Source organism: Podarcis pityusensis, assembly GCF_964106645.2.
Source record: "Podarcis pityusensis genome assembly, chromosome: 18".
Lineage (NCBI taxonomy): Eukaryota > Metazoa > Chordata > Lepidosauria > Squamata > Lacertidae > Podarcis > Podarcis pityusensis.
Window position 1 is genome coordinate 9571421 of NC_138043.1, and position 15849 is coordinate 9587269.

At 47.4% G+C, this 15849-nt stretch overlaps 1 protein-coding gene across 2 annotated transcripts in view; it reads right to left on the minus strand.

Annotated features, from left to right (window-relative positions):
- USHBP1 (USH1 protein network component harmonin binding protein 1) overlaps positions 1-15641 on the minus strand; it is a 33676-nt gene extending 18035 nt beyond the window's left edge. The window contains exons 1-6 of one of the 2 annotated variants that reach the window (XM_080988867.1): positions 14873-15641; positions 9480-9632; positions 8488-8609; positions 6946-7064; positions 3133-3384; positions 1819-1911 (exon numbers count right to left, since the gene is read on the minus strand). In XM_080988867.1, the coding sequence (XP_080844993.1) occupies positions 1819-1911; positions 3133-3384; positions 6946-7064; positions 8488-8609; positions 9480-9632; positions 14873-15009 (876 nt within the window). In that variant the 5' untranslated portion in view covers positions 15010-15641. The remainder of the gene's footprint in view (positions 1-1818; positions 1912-3132; positions 3385-6945; positions 7065-8487; positions 8610-9479; positions 9633-14872) is intronic. The other variant, XM_080988868.1, reaches the window with a different exon arrangement.
- Positions 15642-15849: the final 208 nt, after the last annotated feature.

The following is a 15849-nucleotide window of genomic DNA, read 5'->3' on the forward strand; positions in this document are numbered from 1 at the left end:
GTTGCAGATGGATGTCCCGGACCCCGCAGACGATTCGATCCATCAGGGCATCGTCTAAGTCTCGGAACTCACAGTGCATTGCAGCCTGTCGCAGGGCGGTGGTGTAGTTGTTGATTGACTCCCCCTCTACCTGGTTCCGGTGGTAGAACGCATGGCGGGCAGCAATCTTGGACGGCTTTGGTGCGTAGTGGTTGCGGAGCTTCTCTTGGATCGTGTCCCATGGTGTTGCCTGGACTGCTTCAGGCGCAACCAACGCTCGGGCCGTCTCAAACACCTCAGGCCCACAGAGGCTGAGGAATAGGCCCCGCTTCCGATCCTTTGATACTGCTGTCAGCTCGTTGGCTTGGAGGTAGCAGTCGAACCGAGCGAGGTAGGAGTCCCATGATTCAGAGGCTGGCGCAAACGGCGGTAGAGGCACAAGTGAAGCCATGATTCCGATGCCGGCGTGAAGGGCGATGGATGGAACACAGTGCTCTAGCCAGAACAGTCAGCTCTGAATTGGTTCTGCCCAGTGATTTCGCTCAGTGATTTCGCTCTGTGATTCAGCTCAGTGATTCAGCTTAGTTCAGAGGCTGGCCGCATCTGGCTGTGCTCTGATGTCCATCCATCCCACCTTCGTCGCCAGTGTTAAGTCGTGGGTTGACATAGCAGCCGGCACAGCGATTTCTTCAAGTAGCTCTTTATTATGGTAAGCTGGAATAGAACTGACTGCGAACAGCTCAGCCGGCCTGTATTTATAGGCAGCCGGCTGTCAACATTGTAACCACAACAGCCCAGAGTTCCCGCCTAAAATAACTGGCGCGGACCTGAGTGAAAACTATCTACAGACCTGAGTGAAAACTATATACAGTATCCCCCTGTTGGCCCAGGGTGAAACTACACTACATAACACCAAGAGAGCTACAATTCACAGGTTTCCCCTGAGAAAGAGGGACTGATAGTTAAACCACTCGTGAAACTGCATTTCTCTGAGGGGAACTGGCTTCTCCTGACAACGCACTCTGAGCAAACTATAGTTCCCAGTCCTTTCTTCTGCCCGTCCTGAATATTTTTAGTTGTCTGCAAGTTCTAGTTTCATGAGAGAGCAGTGGCGTAAGGCAAAGGCAAAGGACCTCTGGACGGTTAAGTCCAGTCAAAGGGGACTCTGGGGTTGAGGCGCTCATCTTGCTTCAGGCCGAGGGAGCTGATGTTTGTCCGCAGACAATTTTCCGGGTCATGTGGCCAGCAGGACTAAGCTGCTTCTGGTGCAATGGGACACCGTGGTGGAAAGCAGAGCACACAGAAACACTGTTTACCTTCCTGCCGCTAAGATACCTATTTATCTACTTGAACTGGCATGCTTTCGAACTGTTAGGTTGGCAGGAGCTGGGACAGAGCAATGGGAGCTCACTCCGTCATGGGGATTTGAACCGCCGACCTTCCAATCGGCAAGCCCAAGAGGCTCAGAGGTTTTGACCACAGCACCACCCGAGTCCCAGCAATGATGCAGAGTCTAGTGAGGAAGGTTCTCTTTTAAGCTGCCCGTATTGGTGATCATCAATATAGTCATACCTCGGGTTACAGACGCTTCAGGTTGCACGATTTCGGGTTGCGCACCGCGCCAAAACCAGAAGTGCTGGAACGAGTTACTTCCGGGTTTTGGCGCTTGCGCATGTGCAGAAGTGCTAAATCGTGCTTTGCGCATGCGCAGAAGACCAAATCATGACCTGCGCATGCACAGATGTGGCGCTGCAGGTTGCAAACGTACTTCCCGCACGGATCTTGTTCACAACCTGAACATCCACTGTATATGTCATTCCTGGATGCCAAAAAACTCACCTGCAATCCCAAGGACTCTTTCTCCCTGACCAGGCTGGTGGCTCCGTAGGGAAGTGCTTCCATCTCGGAGAGGGCCCCTTGGAGATCTTTGACCTGGAGGGAAACACAAGACAAACACTCACCATGCGCATCGCTGCGCTACCTGAGTCGCCCCAACACCTCGCATTGCTCTGCGGCATCGCGAGGCATTTGGAGAGGCTAAAGAGACAGGGAGGTAACTTGATGGTACGGTTTTTGCGAGAACTTTAAAAAAACAGAACGGAATACAAGGGGTTTTGGGAAAGGATACATAATGAGATGAAGAAAATGTTGAAAATGTTATGAAAATGACGTACAGATGGTACTTAACCCCTGTAAAATGAGCAAAGATCTATCATAAGAGCGATAATCTATGTTGGAAATTTAAAGAAAAAGAAGGAATCTTTTACCGTATGTGGTGGACTTGTCCCAAGGTGAAAGACTTCTGGGAAAAGATTTATAATGAATTGAAAAAAATGTTGAAATATACATTTATTAAGAAACCAGAGGCCTTTCTTCTTGGAGTAATAGGTTTGGAATTGCCCAAGAAAGATGTAAGACTATTTATGTATGCCACAACTGCTGCTAGAATACTGCTGGCCAAAAATTGGAAATCACAAGAAGTACCAACAGTGGAGGAATGGCAGATGAAGATGATGGATTTTTCGGAGCTAGCCGACACGACCGGAAGAGTCTGCAACCAGAAGGAGGAGGAGTACCAAAAATGATGATTAAATTATTTGCCTACGCGGCAACAGCAGCCAGAATCCTATATGCACAGAAATTAAAAGAAGGAGGAATCTCAGCGCAGGAAGAATGGCGCTTAAAATTGATGGACTGTGTGAGAGTAAGAGGTCAATGTGATGAGCTCTTTATTGAAGGGGGGGCAGCGGATAGGAAAGGATAAAAATAATTGTAATAGAGGAAAAGGGTGGGAATAAAAACAGAATGGGGGTTATTATTATTATTAATACCCCATCTATCTGGCTGGCTTTCCCTAGTTACTCTGGGCAGCTTCCAGCACATATGAAAACATAATAAAACATCAAACATTAATAACCTCCCTATACGGGGCTGCCTTCAGATGTCTTCTAAAAGTTATGTAGTTCTTTATCTCCTGGACATCTGAATGGGAGGGAGCTCCACAGATTTTAACAGATTGACTTCAAGGGTGCGAAGTCAAAACGTCAAGGGAAATAGGTGGTGAAGTCGAAATTAACTTGTTATATAAAAATACAACAGAATTCTCAAAGGGATGTGGGAATGCGGGGGAACGAACTGAAAGCTGGACCGCACCTTCCTCTGTAGTTTATCCCTCTCTTCCTGGTAAGCCCAGAGGGCAGCTTTTGATCTGTCGAGTTCGCCGTCCCTGCCTTCCAGCTCTTCACGGAGCACGGCATTCCTCTCTTCGTACAAGGCGATTTCTCTCTCGTAGATGCTCATTCCATCTGCCAGGAACCCTACTCCAGACATCTGGGCTTCTGGGTCCGGCTGGGGCCAGGGATCTTTCTCGCTTCCTTGGAATCTCCTCAGGCTTTCTTCCAGGCCCTGGGAAATTAGAATGCATCATAATAATAATAATAATAATAATAATTTATTATTTGTACCCCACCCATCTGGCTGGGTTTCCCCAGGCACTCTGGGCAGCTTCCAACAAAGATTAAAAATACATTAAAATGTCACACATTTAAAACTTCTTCTATGTGTCAGGTAGTTGTTTATCTCTTTGACATCTAATGGGAGGGCGTTCCACAGGGTGGGAGCCACCACCGAGAAGACCCTCTGCCTGGTTCTCTGTAGCTTTGCTTCTCACAGTGAGGGAACCGCCAGAAGGCCCTCAGCGCTGGACCTCAGCATCCGGGCAGAACGATGGGGGTGGAGATGCTCCTTCAGATATACTGGACCAAGGCCATTTAGGGCTTTCAAGGTCAACACCAACACTTTGAATTGTGCTCGGAAACGCAGAATACAGCATAGAACTGTAGAGCGAGAAGGGACCCCCGAGGGTCATCCAGACCAACCCCCTGCAATGCTGGACTCTCAGCTAAAGCATCCCGGACAGATGACCATCCAACCTCTGTTTAAAAACCTCTAAGGAACGAGAACCCACCGCCTCCTTTCCATGGTAGAAAAGCTCTTACTGTCAGAAAATTCTTCCATGTGTTTGGTTGGAATCTCCTTTCTTTGTCACTGGAGGACATGGGTTCTAGTCCTACCCTCCGGAGCAGGAGAAAACTAGCTTGTTCCCTCCTAAATTTGGCAGCCCTTGAGATATTTGAAGATGGCTCACATATCTCCTCTGAGTCTCCTCTTTTCCAGGCTAAACATCCCCAATTCCCTCAACCTTTCCTCATCAGGCCTGGTTTCCAGACGAAGAAGAAGAAGAAGAAGAAGAAGAAGAAGAAGAAGAAGAAGAAGAAGAAGAAGCCAAGACTGGGCTCAGGGCGGCTAACACCAGGTATAAAAACAATTGATTAAAATACAACTTAAAAACAAGATTAAAATACAACATTAAAATGCAGCTTCAGTTCAGTAGAAACTCAAATCAAAAACTTTTTGGGGATGAAAACGTCAAATCTTTACCAAGGCCAGCTATCCAGACTGGTCCTACGTGGGCCAGAAAAAAGCCAGGGAAGTCCCCAAATAGGAGTTCCATCACAGAAGAAGAAAGGAAAGAGGGGAAGGGGATTAAGTTGATTCCAAGCCAAAGGCCAGGCGGAACAACTCTGTCTCACAGGCCCTGCGGAAAGAAATCAGATCCTGCAGGGCCCTGGTCTCATGAGACAGAGCGTTCCACCAGGCTGGGGCCAGCGTTGAGAAGGCCCTGGCTCTGGTTGAGGCTAATCTGACTTCCTTAGGGCCCGGGACCACTAGGGTGTTGCTATTTATGGACCTTAAGGTCCTCTGTGGGGCAGACCAGGAGAGGCAGTCCCGTAGGTACGAGGGTCCTAGGCCGTGAGGGTCCTTAGGCAGGAAGAACCAGCTTCACAAATTGGAGCTGGCTTACTAGCAGTACATGTGAAAATGATCTAGGGGTCTTGGTGGCAGCGGTGGAGAAAACTGCTCGGGCGCCTGGGATGATCTGCCCAGGGGCGGGGCAAGCCGCCCATAGGGACGCAGCAAGGGCAGAGTGCACCAGGGGCCTCCAGAGCCTGCCTCCATCCTCCCACTCAGCTGCCCTACAGTTGGGGAGGGGCGCAGCGGACAGACCGTTTGGGCAACGTGGAGCCTGCGCGCACCCAAGCTGCCAAGTCTATCCCAGGAGAGATGTGTGGCTTGGGCAAGCTGCAGGCCCCACAGTGAGTGCCCCCCGACATTTTGTCACCCCCCTCAGTGGTCACACCCGGGGCGACCTGCACCCACCGCACTTCTTCTGCCCCTGTTTGGTGGACCGCAAGCTTAACATGAGCCCACAGTGTGATGAAGCAGCAAAAATGGCTAACGCTATTCTGGGTTGCATCAACAGAAGTCTAGTGTCCAGATCAAGGGAAGTCATAGTCCCATTCTGTTCTGCCTTGGGCAGACCACACCTGGAAGACGGTGTCCAGTTCTGGGCACCACAATTTAAGAAGAATGTTGACTTCGACTCTCACGGGTTAGAAGATGGTGCCTGAAGCAAGTCTCCTGTGAGCCTTAGCAGAGTGAGTAGGAGTTTTAAAAAATAATAAGGGAGGAAGATACACTCCCAGAAAACAAGCTTATATCCCAGCCAGATAAGGACTCCAGGAATTGCCGGATGGCATTTTAAGCATCCTCCCTTCCTTTGAGGCTGAAGCCACCCAAAACGGCTGGACGGCAATTGTTGACACCCGAGATAGTCCCCTGCCTTTGGCCGCCACCCCTGAAACCCAGCAAAAGCTATTCTTCTGCCTGGAGACGCCAAAGAACCTTGGATGTTTGTCTGAGATTTATGGTGGAGTGGAGCGACGTAGTCTGCAAACAGCCATTGAGAAGTGAAGGTAACTTTGCTAAGTCTGACCAGCTGGTTGAATCAACATATGGATTAAATATACAGCCCCAGGGGGAGGTAAGCCTTTAATGTTCCATTTCTTGGAATTTGGATTCCCAGTTATATTTGGTAAAGTGAGAGGTTTTACTTTCTTGGGCTCCATGATCACTGCAGATGGTGACAGCAGCCACGAAATTAAAAGACGCCTGCTTCTTGGGAGAAAAGCAATGACAAACCTAGACAGCATCTTAAAAAGCAGAGACATCACCGTACCAACAAAGGTCTGTAGAGTTAAAGCTCTGGTTTTCCCAGTAGTGATGTATGGAAGTGAGAGCTGGACCATAAAGAAGGCTGATCGCCGAAGAATTGATGCTTTTGAATTATGGTGCTGGAGGAGACTCTTGAGAGTCCCATGGACTGCAAGAAGATCAAACCTCTCCATTCTGAAGGAAATCAGCCCTGAGTGCTCACTGGAAGGACAGATCCTGAAGCTGAGGCTCCAATACTTTGGCCACCTCATGAGAAGAGAAGACTCCCTGGAAAAGACCCTGATGTTAGGAAAGATGGAGGGCACAAGAAGAAGGGGACGACAGAGGACGAGATGGTTGGACAGTGTTTTCGAAGCTACGAACATGAGTTTGACCAAACTGCGGGAGGCAGTGGAAGACAGAAGTGCCTGGCGTGCTCTGGTCCAGGGGGTCACGAAGAGGCAGACACGACTAAACAACTAAACAACAACAACAACCCGGAAAGGCTACTACTTAAAAAACAGCTGGTTTGGAAAACCATTTGGTAGCTGCTTTGATTTGTTTATATCTGAACTGAGAGTATCAGAACTGTTGACAAGCAAGCCCAGGTGGCGGCTGCAGAGAGTCTCCCAAATTGGAGACTCCCAAACTGTAGCTATGGAACCCAAACTGTAAACTCAAGGCCGCCACACTTGGGGATAATTGATTTCTGCAAACTGCCGACAAATAAGCATAATTATTATGGTACTGACTAGAAAGAACTTCCAATAACCTTTCAACCCCCTCAGGGACACCAAACAGGTGCTGGCCTTTGGCGATGCCCTCCCACCCATCCCCTGAAAGAGAATGTGGACCCCTCAGGCTGGCAAACAGCCCCTGCCCCAGGAGGAGGAGGAATGTGGCTTTGCCAACCTCTGCAGGCTCCAGGCATCCTTCCAGCTCAGCCTTGGCGCAGGGGAGGCGGCTTCGGTGGGCAAAGACGGTGTTCTCCAGGGACGTGACGGCCTTGTGGACATCGAGGAAGAGGTCGCCTGGAAAAGATATGGGAGGAGGGAATGGGTGTTTAAAAATAATAAAAAGTATTCTTTTTCCAATTATATTTTACTAAGTTTAAACATTTTTAACATATGCAACCAGAACGCAATTTTGTATTTTCTTATTTTTATCGAATTCCCACCCCGTTTCCCACTGAGCTGTTGTTTCTTCCCCTTCTTTCTTCCATCTATCAAATCATGACCACAATATTATATCTAATCGCTTCTGCTGCTCAAAGCTCAAATCCTGCTCACAAATTCGTCATGCTGTAATATTTCTTTAAGTAGCCCGAAAAAAGGCATCCATTCTTCCTCTTTTTTTAATTTTAATTTTTATTGGAATTTTATTTACAACATAACATAACACCCCCCATACACAAATCCACCCTCATTAAACGTGAACATAACATACAATGAGCATAACATACAACAATACAAACAACCAAATAAAAGACTTCCTTTATCCCGTATCTTGGCCTCCTTATTTACTTCTTATAAACTGTTTACTTTATGAATAATGATTAATATTTTTCTAACTATAACTTAAATATCCACAAGTCCAGGTAAGTATTTCAGGGCACTGTTTTGTGAAGTATTCTCTGCATTTCCCCCATGCTTTTTGAAATTCTTGTCTAGTGTGTTCTCTAATTGCCTCTGTTAATCTAGCCAGTTCAATATACTCTTAACGGTTTGTCTTGCCACTTCTTATTTGTTGGCACAGTTTCTTTTTTCCAGTTTTTAGCAATTAGGATCCTTGCCGCTCCTGTGGCATCCATTCTTCCATAAAGCTCTCATCATTAAATTTTTTTTTATTTTTTAAAAAGTTATTGCGCCTTTAAAATGGAAAGCAGTGACCAGCCAAGAAGACCCTCCAAATGCATAGAAAGATGGTAGCCATGGGAGCATGACCCCAAAATGGGGGACCAGGATGCATCTGGTCCAGGAACAATCTGCAGCTTGCCAGAGTATATTATGTAAGGAGAAAAGGTCAGGGCATTCTCGGTGGTGGCTCCTCAGCCCTAGAATGCCAGCCCTGCCAAGGGAGATACCCCTGGCACCAACACCGTCTCCTTTTCGGACCCACATCCAGTTCAGACGCATCCATCCTGGTGAATTGAACGGCGAGAAGAGGAAAGGAAAAAGTTGAAGCTTCACTTCCTCCCTCCTGGAAGTAAGGGGGTGTGACCAAGCTGCGTCTAGGAACAGACCTCTCTGGTCTTAACCCCTTCATGCACTAACTAGCACTCGAGCACAATTACGTTTGACTGCAATCTCCTACCATCTCTAGGCTGGGGAAAGGCTCCCTGCCTGAAACCCCAGGGTGAGTTCAGCTTTTCATTCAAGAACGAGGAGGACAAGGAACCTGCTTTGGTCTTTGGATGAAAGACCATCAACCTCCACAGACTCAGCGAAGCCTTACCTCTTTCAGGATGGGCTGCCGGAGGAGGCAGGGCCGCTGCTGGATTTGGGAACGGCAGAGAGCATCGCGGGAGACTTGCCGTGTATTCAGAGCACAGGTCAGAACACAGGTCGTCGTCCTCCCTGCAAAGAAAGACGTTTCAACCCAGATCCAACCAAAAAAATAAATAAAACCCCTCTGTTTGTGCTCTTACAACCCCCCTCCTATTCTAGAAATGATCTAATGTCATCATTTCATGGACTAGATGATGCGTGGGGTCCCTTCCAACTTTACAGTTCTGTGATTCTAGGTTAGTGGCCATCACTGCCTCATGGGGCAAGGAGTTCCACAGATTCCCAACAACTGATATTCAGAAGCATTGCTGCCTCTGGAGTGCCTGGAGTGCAGAATCCTTTTAAGGCAGGAGGCTTTTGTGCCAGAGAGAATTATTGCCCCCCTGTACCCCGATTTACGATAATACAATAATCTTTATTGTCATTGTCCAATACAGAACAAGGAAATTGAAAAATCTACATAAAACATTCAAAACCCAACAAGCCTGCTATCCCAGCTATCCCAACCTGGTTAGCCCCCTAAAAACTCTGATACCTCATTTTTAAATACAATATACTCCCATAGAGACTCCTTACACTGTGTTTAAAACCAAAATCACATAGAAACTGTTTCTCAGGCAGCTAGTCCTAGTCTCTATAACCCTGTACCTTCTTCCAGAAGGCAGAAGCTGAAAGAGATCATTTCCGGGGTGCACACTATCCTGCGCTATCTCTGCAGCTTTCTTATGGCACCTGGAAGCGTAGATTTGATCCAAGGTGGGAAGAGTGCACCCAATTATTCTCTCTGCAGTGTTTACAACCCTGGACAGCATTGTTTTTCCCCTGACCGTGCAGCTCCCAAACCACACACACAGACCATAAGTTAATACACTCTCCGCAGTGCAATGGTAAAATGCCATCAACAGGTCCTTTGAGAGATTGTTTTTCCGGATAACTTACCTGGCCTTGCTCCGCTGCAGGCTCTCAATTCGGCCGTGGAGATGGGCAATGGTGACCAATAGCCCTGTGATATGCTCTTCGTAGCGGAGGATTGCTCCTTCGTCGGGCGCATCACCCCCAAATCTCTCGCCTGCAGGGTCCTCGTCCCCCTGGCTCCCAGAAGGCAGGGACGTGAGCAAAATCAGAAAGGATATTGTCAGCGCTGTTGCAGGATGGGGGCAGTGACGGGCTGCAATTCAACAGGTGCAGCCCACGCTTATCCAGAAAGGCCCGTGCATATAATGGGGGAGATCCTTCCCTTGTAAGTCTATTATTACAAGAGCTTAAGAAGAGACCTGACAAGGCGGCGTGGTGCAGTGGTTAGAGTGGTTCTCAAAGGCTGCAGTGCGCCACCCCGGTGTGGCAGGAGAGGATAGCAAATTTGGAAGGAAGATTCAAGGACGATCAAAGATGTGGGGTGTGAAACACAAGAGCAGTCAAGTACAACATTCCTAGAGGGAACATGTTTATACCTGGAGAGGAATGTTTGTCCAGCCAGCAGGTTCAAAAGCACGTCAAAGTGCAAGTAGATAAATAGGTACCGCTCTGGCGGGAAGGTAAATGGCGTTTCTGTGTGCTGCTCTGGTTCGCCAGAAGCGGCTTAGTCCTGCTGACCACATGGACCGGAAGCTGTACGCCGGCTCCCTCGGCCAGTAAAGCGAGATGAGCGCCGCAACCCCCCAGTCGGCCACGACTGGACCTAATGGTCAGGGGTCCCTTTACTTTTTTTAAGGTAGTCTCTATGGGAGTATATTGTATTTAATTATGGGGTATCAAGAGTTTTTAGGGGGCTAACCAGGTTGGGATAGCTGGAATAGCAGGCTTGTTGGTTTTTGAATGTCTGATGTAGAATTTTTCAATGTCATTGTTCTGGATGGGACAATGACAATAAAGATTATCGTATTGTATCGTATCGAAAGCTGGTTTCCCTGGATCAAGTCTTTCCGCTTTGTCAAATGAATGAAGCCACATGGTTTTAACTGGATTTTAAACCGGTGTGCAATTCATGGTTACGGTGTCACATTTTGTCATGCAGTTACCTCCCTTGGTGTGTAGTGCAAACCGCTATTCTGAATAATGCTTTTTATGGGGCAGCAGTGAGTTTGTGGTCTGGAAGGGAACGTTCTTCCACCTCTGGTGGACTTGCCCTAAAGTGAAGGCGTTCTGGGAAATGATTTATAATGAACTGAAAAAGGTATTTAAATATACCTTCACTAAGAAACCAGAGGCTTTCCTTTTGGGTATTGTCGGCCAAGGGGTGGCAAAGAAGGACCAGACATTTTTTATGTATGCAACAACAGCAGCAAGGATACTTCTCGCAAAACATTGGAAAACTCAAGATCTACCCACACTGGAAGAATGGCAGATACAACTGATAGACTACATGGAACTGGCTGAAATGACCGGCAGAATCCGTGACCTGGGAGAAGAGAGGATTGAGGAGGACTGGAAGAAATTTAAGAACTATTTACAAAAGTACTGTAATTTGAGTGAATGCTAAACAAGATGCTAGATCAAAATAACTGAGCACCACTAAATTTAGAAGTTTTTAAGAAAATAAGTAAGATTGTGAAATTTAGCTCCTTTTGAGAATTATAAGATTATGAAATATAAGGGATATAAGAATTTAAATAAGATGATAAATTGCTGACAAAACGTTACAACGATGAAAATGGGAGCGGGAGATGTGAGGAAGTCCAAAGAAAATGTGAAAATATGTTAAGATCAATGTTACATTGCTTATTATGTTTATTTTTATTGTAAAACCTAATAAATTGCTTTAAAAAAAAAAAAAGAGTTTGTGGTCTGGAACAGGAAGAGCAGCACAACGGACTGACCCTTCGCAAGCCGGCGTCAGGTCAACTGCAGACCTTAGTCGGGATCAGCGATCTTTTGTGGTGAGCTAAGGAGCTTTCATGCGCGAGAGAGATTTAGTAGGGACAAGTAAGTCCATTGTTTCTGTGGAAAACAGGAAAGGGAGCCTTGCATCCTGTTGGCCAAGGCTTCCTGCCTTGAAACGCTTCTTATTTAAGTGCATTAAAAAGAAAGAAAAGGGAATGGATTGTCGTCAGTTGCCTGAGCAGGTGGGGTCCGGCAAGGACAGATGCTCCTACATTTCTCCAATGAAAATAGGGACATCCTATTCAATAATAATAATAATAATTTTCTTATTTAAACCCTGCCCCTCTGGGTTTCCCCAGCCGCTCTGGGCAGCTCCATGTATGTGTGTATGTGTGTGTGTGTGTGTGTGTGTGTATAAAAAACAAAATATGAAACGTTGAAAAACTTCCCTATTCAGGGCTGCCATCAGATGTCTTCTAAAGGTTGTCTAGTGACTACATCAGACGGAAACATGGAAGGTCCCTAAAGAAGCCAGGGTGGCTATCTAAAGAACTTTTAACTGAGTTAAGATTAAAAAAGGATGTGTACAAAAAAATGGAAAAGGGGGGGAAACCACCAAAGAGGAATTCAAACAAATAGCCAGCACGTGTAGACACAAAGTCAGAAAAGCTAAAGCACAGAATGAACTCAGGCTTGCTAGAGAGGTTAAAAGCAACAAAAAAGGCTTTTATGGGTATGTTCGTAGCAAAAGGAAGAACAAAGAAACAGTGGGGTCACTTAAAGGAGAAGATGGTGAAATGCAAACAGGGGACACAGAAAGGGCTGAACTCCTCAATGCCTTCTTTGCCTCAGTCTTCTCCGATAAAGAAAACAATGCCCGACCTGAAGAATTTGGAGCAAATGATTCAGCAAAGGAAACACAGCCCAGAATAACTAAGGAGATAGTACAAGAATACTTGGCTAGTCTAGATGTATTCAAGTCTCCAGGGCCAGATGAACTGCATCCAAGAGTATTAAAAGAACTGGCAGATGTGATCTCAGAACCACTGGCAGTCATCTTTGAGAATTCCTGGAGAACAGGCGAAGTCCCGGCAGACTGGAGGAGGGCAAATGTTGTCCCTATTTTCAAAAAGGGGAAAAGAGAGGACCCAAATAATTACCGCCCAGTCAGTCTGACATCAATACCAGGGATCATTAAGCAAACAGTCTGTGAGCTCCTAGAAAGGAATGCTGTGATCACCAATAGTCAGCATGGATTTCTGAAAAATAAGTCATGTCAGATTAACCTGATCTCGTTTTTTGACAGAATTACAAGCCTGGTAGATGAAGGGAACGCAGTGGATGTAGCCTACCTTGATTTCAGCAAGGCATTTGACAAGGTGCCCCATGATATTCTTGTAAAGAAGCTGGTAAAATGCGGTCTTGACTATGCTACCACTCAGTGGATTTGTAACTGGCTGACTGACCGAACCCAAAGGGTGCTCATCAATGGTTCCTCTTCATCCTGGAGAAGAGTGACTAGTGGGGTGCCACAGGGTTCTGTCTTGGGCCCGGTCTTATTCAACATCTTTATCAACGACTTGGATGATGGACTCAAGGGCATCCTGATCAAATTTGCAGATGACACCAAACTGGGAGGGGTGGCTAACACCCCAGAGGACAGGATCACACTTCAAAACGACCTTGACAGATTAGAGAACTGGGCCAAAACAAACAAGATGAATTTTAACAGGGAGAAATGTAAAGTATTGCACTTGGGCAAAAAAAATGAGAGGCACAAATACAAGATGGGGGACACCTGGCTTGAGAGCAGTACATGTGAAAAGGATCTAGGAGTCTTGGTTGACCACAAACTTGACATGAGCCAACAGTGTGACGCGGCAGCTAAAAAAGCCAATGCAATTCTGGGCTGCATCAATAGGAGTATAGCATCTAGATCAAGGGAAGTAATAGTGCCACTGTATTCTGCTCTGGTCAGACCTCACCTGGAGTACTGTGTCCAGTTCTGGGCACCACAGTTCAAGAAGGACACTGACAAACTGGAATGTGTCCAGAGGAGGGCAACCAAAATGGTCAAAGGCCTGGAAACGATGCCTTATGAGGAACGGCTAAGGGAGCTGGGCATGTTTAGCCTGGAGAAGAGGAGGTTAAGGGCTGATATGATAGCCATGTTCAAATATATAAAAGGATGTCACATAGAGGAGGGAGAAAGGTTGTTTTCTGCTGCTCCAGAGAAGCGGACACGGAGCAATGGATCCAAACTACAAGAAAGAAGATTCCACCTAAACATTAGGAAGAACTTCCTGACAGTAAGAGCTGTTTGACAGTGGAATTTGCTGCCAAGGAGTGTGGTGGAGTCTCCTTCTTTGGAGGTCTTTAAGCAGAGGCTTGACAACCATATGTCAGGAGTGCTCTGATGGTGTTTCCTGCTTGGCAGGGGGTTGGACTCGATGGCCCTTCTGGTCTCTTCCAACTCTAGGATTCTATGATTCTATGATTCTATGATTCTATGACTTATCTCCTTGGCTTGGCAATCGCATAACTCCATCCCCTCAAACATTTCTCTGATGAAAATAGGGACGTCCTAAGGAAAAGCAGGACATTCTGGGACCAACTCAGAAACCAGGACGGCTTCTGTAAATGCAGGATTATCCCTGGAAAATAAGGACCAATGGAGGGTCTGAGACAGACCGTTGCAATGAGCGGACATGGCAAAAAAAAAACCCTAAGGCCCCTGTTTGTTTCGGCGGGTCTACTCCCAAGTAGTTGGGATTCTTCCTGCACTATTCCTTGCTTGGACAGGAAGGGAAGCGACGGAGGAAGTTCCGGAGAGTGGTAGTGGCAGGAGGAAGGGGCTGAGAAGACTCAGGACCCCCAACCCCCCCCCCAAAAACAATTAATAATACAGTGGTACCTCGGGTTAAGAACTTAATTCATTCCGGAGGTCCATTCTTAACCTGAAACTGTTCTTAACCTGAAGCACCACCTTAGCTAATGGGGCCTCCCGCTGCCTCCGGAGCACAATTTCTGTTCTCATCCTGAAGCAAAGTTCTTAACCCGAGGTAATATTTCTGGGTTAGCGGAGTCTGTAACCTGAAGCGTATGTAACCCGAGGTACCACTGTCATCATCATCATCATCATCATCATCATCATCATCATAATTTATTTATACCCTGCCCATCTGGCTGGGCTTCCCCAGCCACTCTGGGCGGCCTCCAACAAAATATTAAAATACCGTAATACATCAAACATTAAAAGCTTCCCTAAACAGGGCTGCCTTCAGATGTCTTCTAAAAGTCTGGCAGTTGTTCTTCTCTTTGACATCTGATGAGAGGGTGTTCCACAGGGCGGGTGCCACCACCGAGAAGGCCCTCTGCCTGGTTCCCTGTAACTTGGCTTTTCGCAGGGAGGGAACTGCCAGAAGGCCGTCGGCACTGGACCTCAGTGTCCAGGAGGAACGATGGGGGTGGAGACGCTCCTTCAGATATAAAACAAAACTTTCTGCACTCACCTTGTCCATTCCAGCTTCTCCTGACCTCTGGCTAAACTGGAGGGTGGCAAGAGAGAAACAGTCTGCTCTTTGCAGGTCCAGTCGGAATGGCAGGCAGCCGTCCTTTCCTGTTTCAAAACTCCAAACAGCCTGGACATGTTTCCTGTCCTCAGCGAGAGGGAGGAGTTGAGCTGGGAGCAGCAGGAGGCAAGTTCCTCTCGCTCTGCTTCAGCCTCAGACTGGCGGGTGGCGATTGGAAAAACAACCACCAGGGGTGGCACGCAACTCAGTTCTGCTCAGAGTAAATGTGTGGCAATGAATGGACTGAAGACTGCTGTGTTGGTTGGAATCGGTATATTTCCCTGTCTCACTAGATCAGGGGTGAGGAATCTCAGCTTCAAGGGACAAATGTAACCCTCCAGGCTTCTCGATCTGGAGCCGTGTCACAGGCAGGTTGGACGCAGAGGAACGGCGGGAGGAACTAGCTGGAGGACCCCCAAGGGAAGAAGGCTCAGAGCCCAGGGAGGTAGGGGAGCGGGGGCAAGAGACAGAGATGGGTCAGACGGGTGTCTTCCTCTCCTGCCGCGATAAGCTCGCATCCCTGCTGATCTCCCAGAATCAGAAGAGGGCTGAAAAGGGCAGAGGAGAATTTGGCTGCATGCAGGCATAGTCTCCGATTGCTTGGTGGAAAACCTCCATGTAAATGTTCAGTCTCCAGGTTAATAGGAACCATTAAGCCAGATGTCAGGGACTGGTTGGACATACAGGAACCAGCTGGGGAACCCTGAAAGGAAGAAGGCTCCGGGTGGTGGGATGATGATGATGAGTGGGAAGAAAGAGACGAGGGAGAAGACTGGGAAGAGGTGGTGTCGGAAACGGAAGGGATAACAGGAGTTAGTGAGCGGGGAGAGTGTGTGGCAGACAGCAGTCCAGAATCAGAGGTAGAAGCTGAAGCAGGAGAGGCGGGAGGCCAGGAGGCAGAGTCGTGAAGAGGCAAA